This window comes from Hyla sarda, chromosome 1, assembly GCF_029499605.1.
Source record: "Hyla sarda isolate aHylSar1 chromosome 1, aHylSar1.hap1, whole genome shotgun sequence".
NCBI classification, from domain to species: Eukaryota; Metazoa; Chordata; class Amphibia; order Anura; family Hylidae; genus Hyla; species Hyla sarda.
In genome coordinates this window covers 614203061-614226050 of record NC_079189.1, presented here as the reverse complement: position 1 = coordinate 614226050, position 22990 = coordinate 614203061, and the positions used below count along the sequence as shown (strand labels likewise).

The following is a 22990-nucleotide window of genomic DNA, read 5'->3' as shown; positions in this document are numbered from 1 at the left end:
TTACTGTATAATGTCCCAGCAGTGTCACCTCTCCAGTCATCACCAGACCCCTCCATTACTGTATAATGTCCAGCAGTGTCACCTCTCCATTCATCACCAGACCCCTCCATTACTGTATAATGTCCCAGCAGTGTCACCTCTCCAGTCATCACCAGACCCTTCCATTACTGTATAATGTCCCAGCAGTGTCACCTCTCCATTCATCACCAGACCCCTCCATTACTGTATAATGTCCCAGCAGTGTCACCTCTCCAGTCATCACCAGTCCCCTCCATTACTGTATAATGTCCCAGCATTCCCAGCAGTGTCACCTCTCCATTCATCACCAGACCCCTCCATTACTGTATAATGTCCCAGCAGTGTCACCTCTCCAGTCATCACCAGACCCCTCCATTACTGTATAATGTCCCAGCAGGGTCACCTCTCCAGTCATTACCAGACCCCTCCATTACTGTATAATGTCCCAGCAGGGTCACCTCTCCAGTCATCACCAGACCCCTCCATTACTGTATAATGTCCCAGCAGGGTCACCTCTCCAGACATCACCAGACCCCTCCATTACTGTATAATGTCCCAGCATTCCCAGCAGTGTCACCTCTCCAGTCATCACCAGACCCCTTCATTACTGTATAATGTCCCAGCAGTGTCACCTCTCCAGTCATCACCAGACCCCTCCATTACTGTATAATGTCCCAGCAGTGTCACCTCTCCAGTCATCACCAGACCCCTCCATTACTGTATAATGTCCCAGCAGGGTCACCTCTCCAGTCAGCAGCTCCATCATCTTGTTGATAAGTTCTCGGATCTTCTGTTCATCCATTTCCTCATGTATCAGGGAGTGAGGTGGGGGCCCCGGGATTGGGCTCAGGGTTCTTCCCCATCCGTCACACACAGGGGCCCGACAGCGCCCACTAAAGGACTTTTTCACTACTGTGTAATCCTGTGTATGGAGAGACACATTAATATCACTACATACATTCCCAGAATCCCTCACCTCTCCAGTCATATCCATCTGTTATTATATAGATAAGAATGAGGTCATGTGACATCACTCCCAGAATCCCTCACCTCTCCAGTCATATTCATCTGTGATTACATAGATAAGAATGAGGTCATGTGACATCACTCCCAGAATCCCTCACCTCTCCAGTCATATCCATCTGTTATTACATAGATAAGAATGAGGTCATGTGACATCACTCCCAGAATCCCTCACCTCTCCAGTCATATCCATCTGTTATTACATAGATAAGAATGAGGTCATGTGATATCACTCCCAGAATCCCTCACCTCTCCAGTCATATCCATCTGTTATTACATAGATAAGAATGAGGTCATGTGACATCACTCCCAGAATCCCTCACCTCTCCAGTCATATCCATCTGTTATTACATAGATAAGAATGAGGTCATGTGACATCACTCCCAGAATCCCTCACCTCTCCAGTCATATCCATCTGTTATTACATAGATAAGAATGAGGTCATGTGACATCACTCCCAGAATCCCTCACCTCTCCAGTAAGCCGGAAGAGTATCTGTAGGGTGAGGTTTATGATCCTGTCGGCCATCTTGTTCCTGTCTCTCTCCATGGTTGATGGGTCATCCAGGAGAATTCTCTTATATAGAAGATATCAGCAGAGGATCCTGGATTGGAGAAACCTGAAGGGAAGAAGAGGAGACGATGATAAACCGCACCAGATTGTATGGAGAAATAAAATCCATTTCCTGGAGATAATCTGGGGAAACATCTGAGGAGACATTATAGTCACAATGATTCCACCCACATCTTGTATCTTATAAATCTGTGATGATCTGCGGAGCATTTGTCGCAGCTGATACAGGAGGAAATAGAGACATTTAACCCCTTCCTATTGGGGGGGGGAATTTTATATATATATGTTCCCCTCCGCAGCACAGTTATACATGTCTCCACCGCAGCGCATATATATGTTCCCCTCCGCAGCGCTAACATAAGCCCCCAGCAGCGCTATGAATGAAAAGTGTTCTGCAGCAGCACATGTGGCCTGAATGATGCGCTGCTGAAAGAATACTTGTCATTCATAGCGCTGCAGCAGCATCTGTATATAGATGCGCTGCAGGGGTCAGACATATATCCATATGTCTGGCCCCCACAGTGCTTCTCTAATCATATGCCTTCGCAGCGCTATGAATGAAAAGTATTTTACAGCAGCGCATCATTCAGGCCACATGTGCTGCAGCAGAACACTTTTCATTCATAGCGCTGCTGGGGGCTTATGTTAGCGCTGCGGAGGGGAACATATATATGCGCTGCGGGGAGACATGTATAACTGTGCTGCGGAGGGGAACATATATATATATATATATATATATATATATATGCCCTGCGGGGGGGGACATATATACATCTGGTGCATAGGGCAGGATATATAGAAGCGATGCGGGGGCCAGACATATACCCCCCCCCCCCCCAGCGATTCTATATATCTTTCCCCACCACAGCGCTTCTATTTCAAAACCCCGCCGTGAGCCCTGAATGGCTCCTCAGTACCGGCCATTCAGGGCTCACGGCGGGGAATTTAAAAATGAAAGTAAATACATCGTACATCACAGGGGAGTGCAGCAAGCCGCTCGTGCCCGTTTAATAACTTCTAATCGCATCGGGTCTCAGAAGTGAGACCCGGTGCAATCAATCCCTCAGCCCCTGTACTACAACCCCCATCATGGAACAGAGTATGTTCCATGATGGAGGTAGTAGTACAAACACAAATGTAGCCTCCCCAGCCACCGGCAGACTCCCGCAGCAGGGGAACTACTACTCCCATCATGGAAAGAAGTCTGTTCCATGCTGGGAGTAGTAGTAGTCCCGGCTGTGGGAGTCTGTAGGCAGAGGTGTTAAAACGGCCGTACATGAGGGATGTTATAATAACATCCATTATTATACATCCGTTTTTAGGCAGAAAACAGACGTTTAATAACAGATGAAAACTCATAGTGTGAAAGGAGCCTTAGATCCATAATGTCCTCATTCCCTATGGACAGAGCCGTATGCAGACAAGTTGTCCTGTGTGATGGCGCCCCCTGGACTCACAATGCACTGACACCAATTTTAGATAGACTTTGATTGCGGGATCTAAAGGGTTAGTGCAGATGAGTAGCAGTGAGTCCTGACTGCATATAGCTCCCGAGATCGCTTCAAAGACCCGTACGGGGCGAAGAGTGTAAATATACATTGTGCCCTCGAGGGGTTAATAATAATCATCCCCAATAATCCTGATCTGACACCGACCGCACACACCTACCTGTATCTGTAGAGGAGCCGTGTACAGGACCTGCGATGATGTCACCGTCATGTGATCAGTCACATGGAGGAGGAGGAGTCACATGATCAGGGGCTGCTGCTCTAGGCTCATCTGCTCAGTGTATGCAGGACTCTGCTGTGCTGGTTGTGATCGCTGCTGGATGAGCTGAAGTTATGTGTATGCAGCAGAGCTGTGTGTGTGTGATGTGCGTGGTGCAGAGCTGTGTATGTGTGTGTTATATATGTCTGCAGCAGAGCTGTGTGTAATGTGCATGTAGCTGAGCTGTATGTGTACACAGTAGAGCTGTATATGTGTAATGTACATGTAGCTGAGCTGTATGTGTACACAGTAGAGCTGTATATGTGTAATATACATGTAGCTGAGCTGTATGTGTACACAGTAGAGCTGTATATGTGTAATGTGCATGTAGCTGAGCTGTATGTGTACACAGTACAGCTGTATATGTGTAATATACATGTAGCTGAGCTGTATGTGTACACAGTAGAGCTGTATATGTGTAATGTACATGTAGCTGAGCTGTATGTGTACACAGTAGAGCTGTATATGTGTAATGTACATGTAGCTGAGCTGTATGTGTACACAGTAGAGCTGTGTGTAATGTGCATGTAGCTGAGCTGTATGTGTACACAGTAGAGCTGTATATGTGTAATGTACATGTAGCTGAGCTGTATGTGTACACAGTAGAGCTGTATATATGTGTAATGTGCATGTAGCTGAGCTGTATGTGTACACAGTAGAGCTGTATATGTGTAATGTACATGTAGCTGAGCTGTATGTGTACACAGTAGAGCTGTATATGTGTAATGTACATGTAGCTGAGCTGTGTGTGTACACAGTAGAGCTGTATATGTGTAATGTACATGTAGCTGAGCTGTATGTGTACACAGTAGAGCTGTATATGTGTAATGTGCATGTAGCTGAGCTGTATGTAATGTACACAGTAGAGCTGTATATGTGTAATGTACATGTAGCTGAGCTGTATGTGTACACAGTAGAGCTGTATATGTGTAATGTACATGTGGCTGAGCTGTATGTGTACACAGTAGAGCTGTATATGTGTAATGTACATGTAGCTGAGCTGTATGTGTACACAGTAGAGCTGTATATGTGTAATGTACATGTAGCTGAGCTGTATGTGTACACAGTAGAGCTGTATATGTGTAATGTATATGTAGCTGAGCTGTATGTGTACACAGTAGAGCTGTAGATGTGTATTGTACATGTAGCTGAGCTGTATGTGTACACAGTAGAGCTGTATATGTGTAATGTACATGTAGCTGAGCTGTATGTGTACACAGTAGAGCTGTATATGTGTAATGTACATGTAGCTGAGCTGTATGTGTACACAGTAGAGCTGTATATGTGTAATGTACATGTAGCTGAGCTGTATGTGTACACAGTAGAGCTGTATATGTGTAATGTATATGTAGCTGAGCTGTATGTGTACACAGTAGAGCTGTAGATGTGTATTGTACATGTAGCTGAGCTGTATGTATGAGCTGTCAGTTATGGTGAAATGTAACCCATGGTAACTAACAGCTTCTTTAATGTGCATGCAGATTTTTTTAGACTTATTCACACTAAAATAAAGTGCCATCAAGTATCCCTGGTTGTCAATAGATGCCTTCATGTGTTAAAATACACACACACAGATATCGGAAGACGGGGTTTTTTTTTTTTTTTTTTTTTTTTTTTAAGCTTTCCAAAAACTATCCCTTTTTGGTAATAGCAACAATTTTTTAGTCTGCCAAACCAAGAAGATGGCTTTGATTATTCCAAACATTCTAAAACTTATTGGAAGTAGCAACAGGATTGGTGGACTGGCATTAGTGTACAGCAGGAGGTGACGGACTGGACTGATGTAGTATTAGTCAGCAAACAGCCGGAGTTGGTGGACTGGCATTAACTGCATACAGCAGAAGGTGGCAGACAGATGTTTTTAGTAGTAGTCAGTGTACAGCAGAAGGTGGCAGACAGATGTTTTTAGTAGTAGTCAGTGTACAGCAGAAGGTGGCAGACAGATGTTTTTAGTAGTAGTCAGTGTACAGCAGAAGGTGGCAGACAGATGTTTTTAGTAGTAGTCAGTGTACAGCAGAAGGTGGAAGACAGATGCTTTTAGTAGTATCCAGCAAACAGCAGGGGTGGTAGTAGTGTCTAATCTGTGGCATCTGGCACAAGAGGTTTAAATTCCTCACTGATCCATTCTTGATTCATTTTAGTAAACAACAGATTCTCCACATTGCTGGCTGACAATTTGATCACTTCGGGGTGACGATGCCACCGGCTGCGCTGAACAATCTCTCCGAAGCTACACTAGAGCGTGGACAAGACAGATTACCCAGGGCAAACTAGGCCAAAGGTTCTTGCCAAAGGTCTAATCTGGTGACCCAGTAGTCTATGGGGTCTGGGCTTGTGGTGCCTGTCAGAGAAAGGGCACTTCTGGGGTAGGCCTCAACCTGGTTATTCGGGTGGTGGTTTACATCCCTGTGATAACGATTCATGTCAGGTGGAAATACAGGATGTAGAAACATGTGCTCCAGTGTGAAGATGCTGCTCCTTCCTCTTGCAGGGGTAGTGCTCTGAGAGAGAGTGGAGCATGGACTCAGCGGAGACTGAACCCCCGTTCAGCAGGTGTTTAGTGCTGAAAATGTGTAGGTTCTCAGTGGAGTTATAGAAATCCAATTTAGCCTCCTTCTCAGAAGATGAGAAAAATTCCCCCATTTTGGCTTTACACCGAGGGTCTAAGAATGTTGCTATCCAGTAGTCATTTCTTTCCTTTAAAGCGTACCTTTCAGATCACACAAAATTTTTTTTTTTTAAAACTGTTATATGTTCCTCAGTATCTCATCCTGATCATGTACATATTATTTTTATGTGTCTATGACCTATATTTCTCTCAGAATTGGCTTCATTTCTGAATTACCTTAATGTTGTGGACTAGAAGCAGGGGGCGGGTCCCTTTTTCCCCTCAGGTGATAACCACTCACTCTCCTCAGTCACTGGTCTCAGGAGTGAGCATCTGTAACCCTTTCCTTTCTGGTTTAATGCTATACACACACACACACTGTGTGCTTACAGCTTTTGCACAACTACAGCTCCCAGCATGCCCACACATCTTTGAGTTGTAGTTTTACAACAGCTGGAGGCTTATGATTGTTAAAACTCAGATTTACAGTAGTGTTGCTGCAGGCTATGTTCCTCCTACTGTTGCAAAACTACAACTACCAGCATGCCCACACATCATTTGGCTGTGCAGGCATGCTGGGAGTTATAGGTTTGCAACAGCTGGAGGCATATGATTGTAGTCCCCCTGTATTAGATACACACACACACACACACTGACTTCATTTATTCATACACATGCACATTACCTAGACAACACAAATTTACACACATACATATATATCCACACACATATAGACATGCAGGGACACTTTTTAGACAAAAATTCCTCCATTCCATCTTCAGTCACCAGCTTCTTTCATCATCTGCTCACAGGCAGCAGTGTACTCCTGCCCCTCCCCTTCTCCTCACAGGCAGCAGTGTACTCCTGCCCCTCCCCCCCTTCTCCTCACAGGCAGCAGTGTACTCCCTCCCCCCTTCTCCTCACACGAGGAGACTAAAGTAAACACAGACAGTGAGGGAGCCGATCACATTAGCTTTAGATCTGCAGACCTGTCAATCATGAAGTGGGTCCATGATGTAGGTGATGACCAGTGGACACAGCCAGGCTGGTATGTATCCCAGGAGGCAGTTTTTTGACTGGCTTTTTCAGTATGAACCTATTGGTTCTGCATGCTTTACCACATATAAAAGGTTTTTATATGTAACCGTGCCCATTTAAGCTTGCGATACACCGTCCACTGCATATGCAAGAAAGCATTCAGCCAGCCATGCTTGCCAGCTCAGCTGTGGGCCCGACTTGTGCTGCCTTCATCCCATACTGCCAAGGTTGGTCATGGTCCTCGTACCCTATCTTTTCCACAGAGTCCATCGCCAAATCTCCCTCCTCCTCCTCAGGTCCCACTTTCTCTACCTCTTTATCCAAGTTCTCCTCCTCAAGGATAACATCCTTACTGCTGCCAGCCAGATGGGAACTCTCCATCCCTCCTAGTTCAATCAACACCATTAGCTTTTTCTCTAAAAGGAATATCAGTGGCACTGAGTCACTAATACCGCTATTCTCCTTGCTGACATACCTGGTAGCCTCCTTCATATAAAGATATTCTGGCTAATATCTAAATTTTAACATTTTGAAAGTTACCCAATGTCATTGTTTACATCTACCACAGTAGTGCACCTAAATTTATGTATTATTCTATATGTTACACATCCACACCTTTTATTGGGTGTAGGATACCATTGTGGCACTTGTAGTCCACTGCAGGCATCCTCCATTGTATGCATTTTATGCTGGGGATCACCCTTAGCAACAGACCACAAGGACAGGATCTGCTCCCCCAGCACAAATGCATTTGGGGTTGAGCGCCTCCTGCTTTTTGAGACTACGTTTTTTCTTATTGTCGTTTAAATCTTATATGTGGAGGTGTATAAACCCAACATTTAAGGAGCCTTGATCACTTTCTAGGCAGCATTAAGGTTCACCTGTGAGGCTGGCAACACATTTGGGTGGCGCACATAGCCTTCCTCCTCCCGCTGTATGTTTGCCAAGCCACACTGGAGGTAACTGGGAGCAGGCTGTGAGTCGGGCCTAATGCTGCTGTAATTGTCCACATTCCCCCGGTATTGCCCATATGGCACAGGTAGGTTTAGTGAAGAAGAAAGGAAGTTCCGGCTCCCAAGGCTGGGTAAAAATTCCAAGTTTATTTCTTCATATAAAAATCCAGTGCATGAGCAAATATAAAAACATGAAAAAGTGACACAACACAAAAAAGCACTGACGCGTTTCGACTTAACGCTAAGTCTTAATCATTGATGGTGCGTTTTTGTGTTGTGTCACTTTTTCATGTTTTTATATTTGCTCATGCACTGGATTTTTATATGAAGAAATAAACTTGGAATTTTTACCCAGCCTTGGGAGACAGAACTTCCTTTCTTCTTCCCTGATTGCCTCACCTGAGGACTTGGCCTCAGATCTATCCGAAGCTCCTGCTGGTTCAGGTGTATTGTGCTACGCTTCCGTGTACCTAGGAGACGACTGGGTGAGCTGATAAGACTTTTTTTCCTTTATTGCTATACAGGTAGGTTTAGTGTCAGGTCCTGTGCCACTTGAGAAACCTTGGTGTTGGCGTGCGGGCTCAGGTATGTCCTTCATATAAGGATATACTGCTAATGTCTCAATTTTAACATCAGTTTGAGGGTTAGCCATATGTCACTGTTTACATCACCCACAGTAGTGCACCTAAATTTATGTAAGCCTCCTTGAAAGGCCTAAGCATGTGACAGGTGTCTCTGATTAGCTGCCAATCCCTCAGCTGAAAGTCACACTGGCTGGAAAATTCATCTGTCTGCTGTATTAGGAAGTCTGTCACTACTTTGTGTTGCTTGTACAGGCGGTCCAACATGTGTAATGTTGAGTTCCACCGTGCTGCAATGTTGCAAATGAGGTGTTGTTGAGGTAGACCATTTTGGCGCTGTAGGTGAAGGAAGGCATGTTAAAAAGAATAGGAATGGCTGAACCGATTACACACTTTCCTGCACATATCCAACATATGCTTGAGAGCATCACAAGATTTGAAGAAACTCTTCACGACAAGATTTAGCACTTGTGGCAAACAGGAATAGTTTGTCATGCCACCTAGACGCAGCGCTTTGGTGATGTTTATGCTGTTATTGGCAACCACGTTTCCTAATGTCAGATCACGACCAGAGGTCAAGTGTGAAACTTTCTATTGCAGACAGGGCATCAGCTTCTCTGCTGAGGTGGCCTTTTTTGCCCATGCTCAGGAGATGTAACAGCGTGGCAGCACTTGAAAGGGGGGGGGGGGGGGGGGTGAAGGATAGGCCATGCTTTTCCCTGTGGGGTGATGCAAGATTTTTCTGGAGGAGGATAGGCGGGTGGTGTAAGCAGTTGAACCTGATTGGCAAAACCGTGGAGGTGTCACCAAAATATCCTTGCCTCGTTGTTGTGGAGCCTCGCTCTGCAGGATGATGACCCAGTGGGCTATAAAAGACATATTGGCCATGGCTACTACTCCACGTATCTATGGTAGCATGCACTGTTCTGCAAACTGCCAACTGCATGGAGTGGCCCAACCTCTCCACCACATGACTGTGCAAAGCAGGGACATCTTTCTTGGCAAAATAATGGCGACTAGGTATGCGCCATCTGGCCTGGACTTACTCTGGTGCCTGAAGGCCATGGAGTCAACAAAATGGTATTGAAACGCCAGCCAAAAGCTTGGCCAGGTGCGAATTAAGGCGCAATACAACAGAGTAAATACTGTTGTCTAGAGGACATATATTCTCTAACAGTTTTGACTGTACCACGCAGCCTTGTGGTGATTGTTTGCAGAGCCAACATAGTACCACGTTCTCTGCATCTGGTAAGGTAGAAAATAATTTCCAAAGAGCAGAACACCGGACAGGAAATGCACCACCTGACTGTGCCCCTCCTCTGGAAGGTTTATATTATAGAACATGCAGCAGTGCCGCCATCACCTGAGCTCATGAGACCAGCAGCCCTACGTCTGCTACAGTTCACAGGTTTTCCTACAGTACCTCAGCTTTGCTCTTCTTTACTGACATTGCCACTACCCTCCTCCTCTGAACACGCCAGCTCCTCCCCAACTGGGTCCCATGTTCTGTGCAACACGACATCATGCTGAACAACAAACTCCTCCATGCAACTCTTCTCTGCATAAACTTCCTTATAGTATCCCCACCATGTCAACCACCACCAGTCCCACTAGTGCTACGCTTGGCCACCGATTCCACCTCCACCACCTCGGCATCACACTCCAAAGCACATACAACTCCTCCTCGTGGCTGGTGCTAACCTTCTGTGTATCAGTGTGTGTGGGGGGTTGGGGGACAAAGACAGATCAGAAAACCGTGTCTAGGACGGTCATTTCCACTGCGCCATGTGACTGTAGATGAGGAGGAATCCACTGACAGGTGGCTCACCATCATATTGTCAGAATCCTCTGCCTTCTCCTCAGAATACTTATGACTCATCCAGTCCAGAAAAGCCAGATCATCCAATAATAATCACGGAGACTGTGTTAAGAGTGCAGAGGCATGTCAGTTGCTCACGCTTTTAACTTCACAGCTATTTAACAACTAGGAAGATATAATGCATGTTTTTTTTTTTTTTTAAACCAGGAAAATAAACATACAGTGTCTATATTAGGCTGATGCCTTTTAATTGCCACGCTGCAGTCTGCTGCTATGTTACAACTTGTAGGTATACTATTTTTGCGATTAGTACCTGTAGATGTGAGTAAAGGCGCTATGTTGTGCTTATCGCAATTTCCGTATGTATTTCTATTACACAGGTCAGCTGCCAGGATAGAAATTATGGATTCTGTGCACACACACTGTCTGTTTATCTTTGTTCCCTATGTATGTCCAAACTCTCTCTCTCTCTCTCCCTGTCTGCTGCTCCCACTGCTATGTTGAGGACCAGCTTGTGAGCCATTAACTGCGTAAACCCTCCCCTTGTTGTCTTCTATTGGCCTTTAAACTAATTGACACTTAAACCAGCAACTCATATGATAACCTGGGTTATCATGTGATATGCTAGTCACTCTGAGCCATGCCACTGCCCCTCCGCCTTTCTCTAGATGCCAAAACACCATGTTTTCATTAGATTTTGCACTTTTACAGGTTCGCACTAACCAAACCGGTAAACGTTCTAAAATTCGGCAAGTGAAGCAAGACCCAAAATTTTGGTCAAATCCAGGTTCGCTGGGCTCGGCTTGCTCAACACTAGTGAGTACATATCTGGATCGGTGACGAAGTTTTAAATGAAAACCTTTTTTTTTTTTTCTTCAATATCTCATTGTTAACAAAAAAGAAAATAAATTACAAATCATATGTTATATAACAATAATATTGATATGACAAATAATATTCATAATATAACAAAAGAGGAAATAGATAGGTAAAAGAAATACGTAATCCCGACATCTAACCTAAGAATTAACTAAACAATTATTTGAAGGGGTACTCCACTGCTAGACATCTTATCCCCTATCCAAAAGATAGGGGATAAGATGTCTGATTGTCGGGGTCCCGCTGCTGAGGCTTCCCGCAATCTACTGTAGCACCCGGCATTCTAAACATATGCCGGGTCCCTGCACCAGTGGTTGTTACTTCACGGCCACGCCCCCTCTATTCATGTCCATGGGAGAGGTCACGTCGGCCGACACGTCCCTTTCCATAGAAATGCATGGAGGGGGATGTGGCGTGACATCACTAGGGGGTGTGGCCTCCGAGTGTTCTGAACAAAATGTTAAGATTGCTGGAGCACCGAAGGACCCCTTTAACTAAACCATTATTTTATGGGAACCTGCCATCAGATTTTATCATATATAACACTTGGAATATATTAACAGCTTCTGATTTAGAAAAATGTATTTAAAAATTTGAAACCAATCCAAAAATAGACATTAAGACGGGAAACGCTGGTCTAGGGTTTGTGATAAATAAAAGTATCTGCAGCGTCTTATGTTCAGAAGAGACGATCTTCAAGGGAGACGCGCGGATCCTGTCTGATGCCTTGAATTAAAGTCTCTATAATCATAATGAGAAGGGGGCGGGGACAACACTGACGCGTTACATTCCCTATATACAACGTCAGGGACAATATTACATTTATTATAAGTCCAGTGTGCGGAGATGAATATAAGAATAATAAATCATATAAGAAAGAAAACTTATTAACAATTGGGAACAAGTTTGGAGATGTAGTATATGATATATGTATAAATGTCAGATATCCTATGTACATGGATAATATATAGATGTGTTATCTGCATCATTTATTGCTCCGAATTGGCTTCTCTCCTGTGTGAGTTCTTAGATGTTTAACTAGTCTTGATTGCTGATTAAAACGACTTCAACATTCTGAACACGAAAATGATTTCTTTGATGTCTAGCGAGATTTGATTTCTCAGTGAAACATTTTCCACATTCTGCACATGAAAATGGCTTCTCTCCTGTGTGAGTTCTTTGATGTTTAACAAGATGTGATTTCTCAGTAAAACATTTCCCACATTCTGAGCATGAAAATGGCTTCTCTCCTGTGTGAGTTCTTTTGTGTTGAACAAGATTTGATTTCTGAGTAAAACATTTCCCACATTCTGAGCAAGAAAATGGCTTCTCTCCTGTGTGAGTTCTTTGATGTTTAACAAGACTTGATTTCTCAGTAAAACATTTCCCACATTCTGAGCATGAAAATGGCTTCTCTCCTGTGTGAATTCTTTTGTGTTGAACAAGATTTGATTTCTCAGCAAAACATTTTCCACATTCCATACATAGAAATGGTTTCTCCCCTTTGTGAGTTCTTTTATGATGAACAAGATTTGAGTGCTGACTAAAACATTTTCCACATTCTGAACATGAAAATGGCTTTTCCCCTGTGTGAGTTCTTCTGTGTTTAACAAGCCATGCATGGTGAAAAAAACATTTCTCACATTCTGAACATGAATATTGCTTTTCCCTTTCACAATATCTTAGATGTCCAACACCCCTTCTGTGACTTTTGTTTTCCTGAACATCCTGTGATGAATGAGAAGACAGGACCTGTATATAAGGATGAGATGACAGATCTTGGCTGTGAAGGGCTGAGGGTGTATCTGGGATAATGGAATGTTCTTCATATGTATCTTGTGTGATATCATCATCTGCTTTATAATCTGAAGATATAAGATTCTCCTCTGATCTCCTGCTACAAGAATCTGACAAAAACAAAACTATTTTTGAGTATTAACCCTTAACAACCCAGAAAATTTAAACTTTTGTGTTTTCATTTCTTCCTCCTCTCCTCATTCATAACAGAGTTTTTAGAGCTTGTTTTTTGCGGGATCAATCTTACTTTGTAATGAAACCCTTCATATACTGTGCAGTAAAATTATTCCTTAGGTCAATATGATCACAGTTTTCTTTATACTTCCCTACTTTTTAACCCCTTAAGGATAGTTATTATGATGTATTGTGGTTAGATATTGATATAAATATAATGGGACATTAATATAGATATAATGGGACAAAAATAAAGTGTGACAGAGAAAAAAAATTTGAAAAAAATTATGTAATAATAAAATAAAAAAATTTAAGAAAAACATTATAATAAATAAAAAAAAACTGGTAAAAAGTGGAAAAAAGTAAAAGAAATTTTTTTTTTTACAAATTAAAATAAAAAAAATGATAAAATTTAAAGAAAAATGTTATAATAAATAAGAAAAAAAAAAAAAAAAAAAAATATATATATGTATATATATATATATATATAAAAAAGGAAGAATCTGTGTAGTGGGAATGTAGAGAGCAATAGAAAATAGTACAGATAGTAGTGTGACTTACCATCTTGCCACACACACTTAGGGCTCATTCACATGAGCGGATTTATTTTCAGGTTTCCCGTTGCGTGTTAGAATAGGGGTGGGCTCTCCGCAGCTGTCCGCAGTAGATTTTCTGCTGCAGAAAATCCTCCGCAAGCCCCATTGAAGTCAACCGGGTCTGCAGCAGAACTTTTTTTTTTCTGATTTGGAAAATGGTATTGGGGGGGTGGGGAGTAGAGGATGCAGCGCATCAATATATTGTTAAAAATGTGGCCGGGGCATTACATAAAATTCGTAATGCCCGATCCTGGGGATGAAGGCCATTTTCTTCTTTTGTCCTTCCTTTATTTTTACAATATTATTTGCCCCCCTTAAGTCTACTTTGGCTAAGACCTTAATGTGACTGAGGCCCTAGCAACCACAAGGGAACTGTCTCATGGATAAGGTGAAGGGGCTGTAAGGGTCTTTCATCAATTGCTTCAATGACCATAGGCGAGGACCCAACGCTGTAGTGGAATAGTGTTTTTTGGCTACAAACACATGATCCTTAAAATACCCAGTGGCAGAGGAGACTATAAGGGCCTGCATGACCACAGGGAAATAGCCCGTGAGAGGATAATCTTATTCATAGGTTTGTCTTTGTGGATCTCAGCGGAAGACGAAAGCCCATCCAAAAACTGTCCCTGACCAGGAACAGGTGAAAGCGTTTCCAGGCCAGGTTTGGCCCAATTTGCCACAATAAAGACACATCCCCTCCCTCCTACTATAATCCCCCTCCTCCACAAAAAGGACAGTAAACCTGAACTGCATTGGTTCGTCCAAAAATTTTTTGGAACCAGGAGGCATGGGGGGTATGAAAACAGAGGTAAGTCTTACAGAAGACCTTCACAAGGGGTCCCGAAAAGGTGGTAGAATCTGGGACTCTTCTCTGTATAAGGTAGTTACTACTCACCTGGATGGTTACCTGTAGGAATGTCCTCCATATACTGCTCATCATCGCTCACATCTGTCTCTTTTTCTTCTTTCTTTATGTCTGTAGTATTAAGATAGTTCAGATCTTTCCCAGAAGGAATGTCCTCCTTATACTGCTCATCACTGCTCACATCTGTCTCTTTTTCTTTCTTTATGTCTGTAGCATTAATATAGATCAGATCGTTCCCTGTAGGAATGTTCTCCGTATACTGCTCATCACCGCTCACATCTGTCTCTGGAGCATTAATAATGTTCGGATCTTCTCCCTGATTCATAAGATGTGTAAGAAATATAGTAAAAGTCATCAGACAGAGGGAGAAGTCACATCATACAGTCATCACCACGATTCCCAGCAGTGTCACCTCTCCAGTCATCACCAGACCCCTCCATTACTGTATAATGTCCCAGCAGTGTCACCTCTCCAGTCATCACCAGACTCCTCCATTACTGTATAATGTCCCAGCAGTGTCACCTCTCCAGTCATCACCAGACCCCTCCATTACTGTATAATGTCCCAGCATTCCTAGCAGTGTCACCTCTCCAGTCATCACCAGACCCCTCCATTACTGTATAATGTCCCAGCAGTGTCACCTCTCCAGTCATCACCAGACCCCTCCATTACTGTATAATGTCCCAGCATTCCCAGCAGTGTCACCTCTCCAGTCATCACCAGACCCCTCCATTACTGTATAATGTCCCAGCAGTGTCACCTCTCCAGTCATCACCAGACCCCTCCATTACTGTATAATGTCCCAGCAGTGTCACCTCTCCAGTCATCACCAGACCCCTCCATTACTGTATAATGTCCCAGCAGTGTCACCTCTCCAGTCATCACCAGACCCCTCCATTACTGTATAATGTCCCAGCAGTGTCACCTCTCCAGTCATCACCAGACCCCTCCATTACTGTATAATGTCCCAGCAGGGTCACCTCTCCAGTCATCACCAGACCCCTCCATTACTGTATAATGTCCCAGCAGTGTCACCTCTCCAGTCATCACCAGACCCCTCCATTACTGTATAATGTCCCAGCAGTGTCACCTCTCCAGTCATCACCAGACCCCTCCATTACAGTATAATGTCCCAGCAGTGTCACCTCTCCAGTCATCACCAGACTCCTCCATTACTGTATAATGTCCCAGCAGTGTCACCTCTCCAGTCATCACCAGACCCCTCCATTACTGTATAATGTCCCAGCAGTGTCACCTCTCCAGTCATCACCAGACTCCTCCATTACTGTATAATGTCCCAGCAGTGCCACCTCTCCAGTCATCACCAGACCCCTCCATTACTGTATAATGTCCCAGCAGTGTCACCTCTCCAGTCATCACCAGACCCCTCCATTACTGTATAATGTCCCAGCAGGGTCACCTCTCCAGTCATCACCAGACCCCTCCATTACTGTATAATGTCTCAGCAGTGTCACCTCTCCAGTCATCACCAGAACCCTCCATTACTGTATAATGTCCCAGCAGTGTCACCTCTCCAGTCATCACCAGACCCCTCCATTACTGTATAATGTCCCAGCAGTGTCACCTCTCCAGTCATCACCAGACCCCTCCATTACAGTATAATGTCCCAGCAGTGTCACCTCTCCAGTCATCACCGGACCCCTCCATTACTGTATAATGTCCCAGTATTCCCAGCAGTGTCACCTCTCCAGACATCACCAGACCCCTCCATTACTGTATAATGTCCCAGCAGTGTCACCTCTCCAGTCATCACCAGACCCCTCCATTACTGTATAATGTCCCAGCATTCCCAGCAGTGTCACCTCTCCAGTCATCACCAGACCCCTCCATTACTGTATAATGTCCCAGCAGTGTCACCTCTCCAGTCATCACCAGACCCCTCCATTACTGTATAATGTCCCAGCAGTGTCACCTCTCCAGTCATCACCAGACCCCTCCATTACTGTATAATGTCCCAGCATTCCCAGCAGTGTCATCTCTCCAGTCATCACCAGACTCCTCCATTACTGTATAATGTCCCAGCAGTGTCACCTCTCCAGTCATCACCAGACCCCTCCATTACTGTATAATGTCCCAGCATTCCCAGCAGTGTCACCTCTCCAGTCATCACCAGACCCCTCCATTACTGTATAATGTCTCAGCAGTGTCACCTCTCCAGTCATCACCAGACCCCTCCATTACTGTATAATGTCCCAGCAGTGTCACCTCTCCAGTCATCACCAGACCCCTCCATTACTGTATAATGTCCCAGCATTCCCAGCAGTGTCACCTCTCCAGTCATCACCAGACCCCTCCATTACTGTATAATGTCCCAGCAGTGTCACCTCTCCAGTCATCACCAGACCCCTCCATTACTGTATAATGTCCCAGCAGTGTCACCTCTCCAGTCATCACCAGACCCCTCCATTACTATATAATGTCCCAGCATTCCCAGCAGTGTCACCTCTCCATTCATCACCAGACCCCTCCATTACTGTATAATGTCCCAGCAGTGTCACCTCTCCAGTCATCACCAGACCCCTCCATTACTGTATAATGTCCCAGCAGTGTCACCTCTCCAGTCATCACCAGACCCCTCCATTACTATATAATGTCCCAGCATTCCCAGCAGTGTCACCTCTCCAGTCATCACCAGACCCCTCCATTACTGTATAATGTCCCAGCATTCCCAGCAGTGTCACCTCTCCAGTCATCACCAGACCCCTCCATTACTGTATAATGTCCCAGCAGTGTCACCTCTCCAGTCATCACCAGACCCCTCCATTACTGTATAATGTCCCAGCATTCCCAGCAGTGTCACCTCTACAGTCATCACCAGACTCCTCCATTACTGTATAATGTCCCAGCAGTGTCACCTCTCCAGTCATCACCAGACCCTCCATTACTGTATAATGTCCCAGCAGTGTCACCTCTCCAGTCATCACCAGACCCCTCCATTACTGTATAATGTCCCAGCAGTGTCACCTCTCCAGTCATCACCAGACCCCTCCATTACTATATAATGTCCCAGCAGTGTCACCTCTCCAGTCATCACCAGACCCCTCCATTACTGTATAATGTCCCAGCATTCCCAGCAGTGTCACCTCTACAGTCATCACCAGACTCCTCCATTACTGTATAATGTCCCAGCAGTGTCACCTCTCCAGTCATCACCAGACCCTCCATTACTGTATAATGTCCCAGCAGTGTCACCTCTCCAGTCATCACCAGACCCCTCCATTACTGTATAATGTCCCAGCAGTGTCACCTCTCCAGTCATCACCAGATCCCTCCATTACTGTATAATGTCCCAGCAGTGTCACCTCTCCAGTCATCACCAGACCCTCCATTACTGTATAATGTCCCAGCATTCCCAGCAGTGTCACCTCTCCAGTCATCACCAGACCCCTCCATTACTGTATAATGTCCCAGCAGTGTCACCTCTCCAGTCATCACCAGACCCCTCCATTACTGTATAATGTCCCAGCAGTGTCACCTCTCCAGTCAGCACCAGACCCCTCCATTACTGTATAATGTCCCAGCAGTGTCACCTCTCCAGTCATCACTAGACCCCTCCATTACTGTATAATGTCCCAGCATTCCCAGCAGTGTCACCTCTCCAGTCATCACCAGACCCCTCCATTACTGTATAATGTCCCAGCAGTGTCACCTCTCCAGTCATCACCAGACCCCTCCATTACTGTATAATGTCCCAGCAGTGTCACCTCTCCAGTCATCACCAGACCCCTCTATTACTGTATAATGTCCCAGCAGTGTCACCTCTCCAGTCTTCACCAGACCCCTCCATTACTGTATAATGTCCCAGCATTCCCAGCAGTGTCACCTCTCCAGTCTTCACCAGACCCCTCCATTACTGTATAATGTCCCAGCATTCCCAGCAGTGTCACCTCTCCAGTCATCACCAGACCCCTCCATTACTGTATAATGTCCCAGCAGTGTCACCTCTCCAGTCATCACCAGACCCCTCTATTACTGTATAATGTCCCAGCAGTGTCACATCTCCAGTCATCACCAGACCCCTCCATTACTGTATAATGTCCCAGCATTCCCAGCAGTGTCACCTCTCCAGTCATCACCAGACCCCTCCATTACTGCATAATGTCCCAGCAGTGTCACCTCTCCAGTCATCACCAGACCCCTCCATTACTGTATAATGTCCCAGCAGTGTCACCTCTCCAGTCATCACCAGACCCCTCCATTACTGCATAATGTCCCAGCAGTGTCACCTCTCCAGTCATCACCAGACCCCTCCATTACTGTATAATGTCCCAGCAGTGTCACCTCTCCAGTCATCACCAGACCCCTCCATTACTGTATAATGTCCCAGCAGTGTCACCTCTCCAGTCATCACCAGACTCCTCCATTACTGTATAATGTCCCAGCAGTGTCACCTCTCCAGTCATCACCCGACCCCTCCATTACTGTATAATGTCCCAGCAGTGTCACCTCTCCAGTCATCACCAGACCCCTCCATTACTGTATAATGTCCCAGCATTCCCAGCAGTGTCACCTCTCCAGTCATCACCAGACCCCTCCATTACTGTATAATGTCCCAGCATTCCCAGCAGTCACCTCTCCAGTCATCACCAGACCCCTCTATTACTGTATAATGTCCCAGCATTCCCAGCAGTGTCACCTCTCCAGTCATTACCAGACCCCTCCATTACTGTATAATGTCCCAGCATTCCCAGCAGTGTCACCTCTCCAGTCATCACCAGACCCCTCCATTACTGTATAATGTCCCAGCATTCCCAGCAGTGTCACCTCTCCAGTCATCACCAGACCCCTCCATTACTGTATAATGTCCCAGCAGTGTCACCTCTCCAGTCATCACCAGACCCCTCCATTACTGTATAATGTCCCAGCAGTGTCACCTCTCCAGTCATCACCAGACCCCTCCATTACTATATAATGTCCCAGCAGTGTCACCTCTCCAGTCATCACCAGACCCCTCCATTACTGTATAATGTCCCAGCAGGGTCACCTCTCCAGTCAGCAGCTCCATCATCTTGTTGATGAGTTCTAGGATCTTCTGTTCATCCATTTCCTCATGTATCAGGGAGTGAGGTGGGGGCCTCGGGATTGGGCTCAGGGTTCTTCCCCATCCTTCACACATAGGGGCCAGACAGCGCCCACTAGAGGACTTCTTCACTACTGTGTAATCCTGTGTATGGAGAGACACATTAAACCCATTAAGGACCAGGCCATTTTTCATTTTAGCACTTTGGTTTTTTCTCTTCCCCTTCTAAAATTAATAGTGCTTTCAATCTTCCCCCTACAGACCCATATGAGGCTTGTTCTTGCTTTTTGTGCCACCAATTGTACTTTGTAATGACATCAATCATTTCACCACAAACTCTACGGTGAAGTAAAGAAATATTTATTTGGTGGGGCAAAATTTAAAAAAGCCATTTTGTAAATTTTGGGGGCGTTCGTTTCTATGCAGTGCACTTTTTAGTAACAATGACACCTGATCTTTATTTTGTAGGTCCGTATGATTACAGCAATACCCAAATTATATAGGTTTAATTTTGTTTTACTTCTTTTAATGAATTATAATTTTCTGTATGAAAATTAACATGTTTAAAAATGTCCTCTTCTGACCCCTATAACTTTTTTAATTTTCCGTATACAGGGATCATTTATTGTGCCGTGATCTGTAGTTTTTGTCAGTACCATTTTTTATTCTTTTATTGGTGGTTCTGATCAGCACTGCTGACCAACCGGGAAGTGGTTTTTAACATTTTAGATGCCACAATCAACCTTGATCGTGGTGTCTAAAGGGTTTATGCCGGGCATCACCGCGATCGGTGATATCCGGCATTAGCCACCTGGACCACCCCGCTATGACCCGCGTTCAGCTCCAGAGCGTGCGTCACAGAAGGGGAGTGGGACAAGGACGTACATGTATGCCCTTCGTCCTTAAGAGGTTAATATAACTACATACATTCCCAGAATCCCTCACCACTCCAGTCATATCCATCTGTTATTACATAGATAAGAATGAGGTCATGTGACATCACTCCCAGAATCCCTCACCTCTCCAGTCATATCCATCTGTTATTACATAGATAAGAATAAGGTCATGTGACATCACTCCCAGAATCCCTCACCTCTCCAGTCATATCAATCTGTTATTACATAGATAAGAATGAGGTCATGTGACATCACTCCCAGAATCCCTCAGCTCTCCAGTCATATCCATCTGTTATTACATAGATAAGAATAAGGTCATGTGACATCACTCCCAGAATCCCTCACCTCTCCAGTCATATCCATCTGTTATTCCATAGATCAGAATGAGGTCATGTGACATCACTCCCAGAATCCCTCACCTCTCCAGTCATATCCATTTGTTATTACATAGATAAGAATGAGGTCATGTGACATCACTCCCAGAATCCCTCACCTCTCCAGTCATATCCATCTGTTATTCCATAGATCAGAATGAGGTCATGTGATATCGCTCCCAGAATCCCTCAACTCTCCAGTCATATCCATCTGTTATTACATAGATAAGAATGAGGTCATGTGACATCACTCCCAGAATCCCTCACCTCTCCAGTCATATCCATCTGTTATTCCATAGATCAGAATGAGGTCATGTGATATCGCTCCCAGAATCCCTCAACTCTCCAGTCATATCCATCTGTTATTACATAGATAAGAATAAGGTCATGTGACATCACTCCCAGAATCCCTCACCTCTCCAGTCATATCCATCTGTTATTATATAGATAAGAATGAGGTCATGTGACCTCACTCCCAGAATCCCTCACCTCTCCAGTCATATCCATCTGTTATTCCATAGATCAGAATGAGGTCATGTGACCTCACTCCCAGAATCCCTCACCTCTCCAGTAAGCCGGAAGACTATCTGTAGGGTGAGGTTTATGATCCTGTCGGCCATCTTGTTCCTGTCTCTCTCCATGGTTGATGGGTCATCCAGGAGAATTCTCTTATAGAGAAGATATCAGCAGAGGATCCTGGATTGGAGAAACCTGAAGGGAGGAAGAGGAGACGATGATAAACTGCACCAGATTCTATGGAGAAATAAAATCCATTTCCTGGAGATAATCTGGGGAAACATCTGAGGAGACATTATAGTCACAATGATTCCGGATGATTCTGTAATGGTGCACTAGTGCTTCTGTGTGTGGTGCAAGATTGTGGCTTGTGGTTGTTAGATGTATCACTTTTGTGACGCCAGGGCAACGTTAACCTACACGGTCCGATGATCGGACAACTTCTCTTGGGCCAGGTGTGGGATAATAAATACACCAATGCCAGGTTATGGATAACTGTCTTTACTGAGGCAGGATTAGATGTTACAATCCTTACAGCGCAGAGTAGAGGAGATGCAGAGTAACCCTTGGGAGCACTGTAGACTTGCTGTGACTTGTAGTATTGTGCTTAGGACTTAATGCTGGGGTCTCCCACACTTACTAGGGTTTCTAAAGTGTCCAATTAATGCTACTCCACCAGGGTATAAACTATCTATGTGTGGCCTGTCAACTTACCTGGTATTATGCTCACAATTAGGAATCTATGAATTCTCCTGGGTGAGGAACACTCGCAGAATGGCGCGGTCGCTTGCTTGAAGATTGATTTTAGGCTTCCCTTAGATCACCTCACACTCCTGCTGTCTCTTCCCCACACCACAGCTCACTCTGAGCTCTGCACACAGCTCTTGGACTAGGCCAAGACTAAACTGAATAACTTCCCCCCCACCCCTACACTATATATGGCTTAGCTAGGGGGGCCTCCCATTGGGCAATCATGGTCACATGGGTACTCGGAATCATACATCTTAACAGATAATCTGTACATTTCTTAAAGGCACAGTGCAACACAATATAAATTACCAGGCAACGATTACAATGAATATTAACCCCTTAATGACCAAGGACATAAATATACATCCTGATGCGGCAGTACTTCGCGCACCAGGACGTACATTTACATCCTGTACATGACCGCGAGCATTGAAGCGATGCTTGGGTCATGTGCGGCAGGTCCCGGCTGCTGAGAGCAGCCAGGGATCCGCCGGTAATGGTTGACATCCCCGATTGCGCGGATGTCTGCCATTAACCCCTGATACCGTGATCAATTCAGATCATGGCATCTGCGGCAGCGCTCAACTAACATGGCGGATCAGCTAACATGGCGGACGGAGGTCCCCTCACCTGCCTCCGCCGCCTTCTGGGCATCTTCTGCACTGATCTGCCTTCCATGCATAGCACTGAGCAGTATTAGCAATCAACTGATTGCTATAAAT

General features: G+C 44.9%; 1 protein-coding gene across 1 annotated transcript in view; it reads right to left on the bottom strand.

Moving 5' to 3' along the window:
• LOC130308193 (oocyte zinc finger protein XlCOF7.1-like) overlaps positions 1 to 22990 on the bottom strand; it is a 71729-nt gene that overhangs the window by 18169 nt on the left and 30570 nt on the right. Inside the window, exons 2-8 of the mRNA XM_056552238.1 lie at positions 21566 to 21713; positions 19697 to 19876; positions 14722 to 15007; positions 12299 to 13166; positions 8799 to 8851; positions 7205 to 7443; positions 761 to 940 (exon numbers count right to left, since the gene is read on the bottom strand). Of these exons, the coding sequence (XP_056408213.1) occupies positions 761 to 940; positions 7205 to 7443; positions 8799 to 8851; positions 12299 to 13166; positions 14722 to 15007; positions 19697 to 19876; positions 21566 to 21643 (1884 nt within the window). The 5' untranslated portion in view covers positions 21644 to 21713. The remainder of the gene's footprint in view (positions 1 to 760; positions 941 to 7204; positions 7444 to 8798; positions 8852 to 12298; positions 13167 to 14721; positions 15008 to 19696; positions 19877 to 21565; positions 21714 to 22990) is intronic.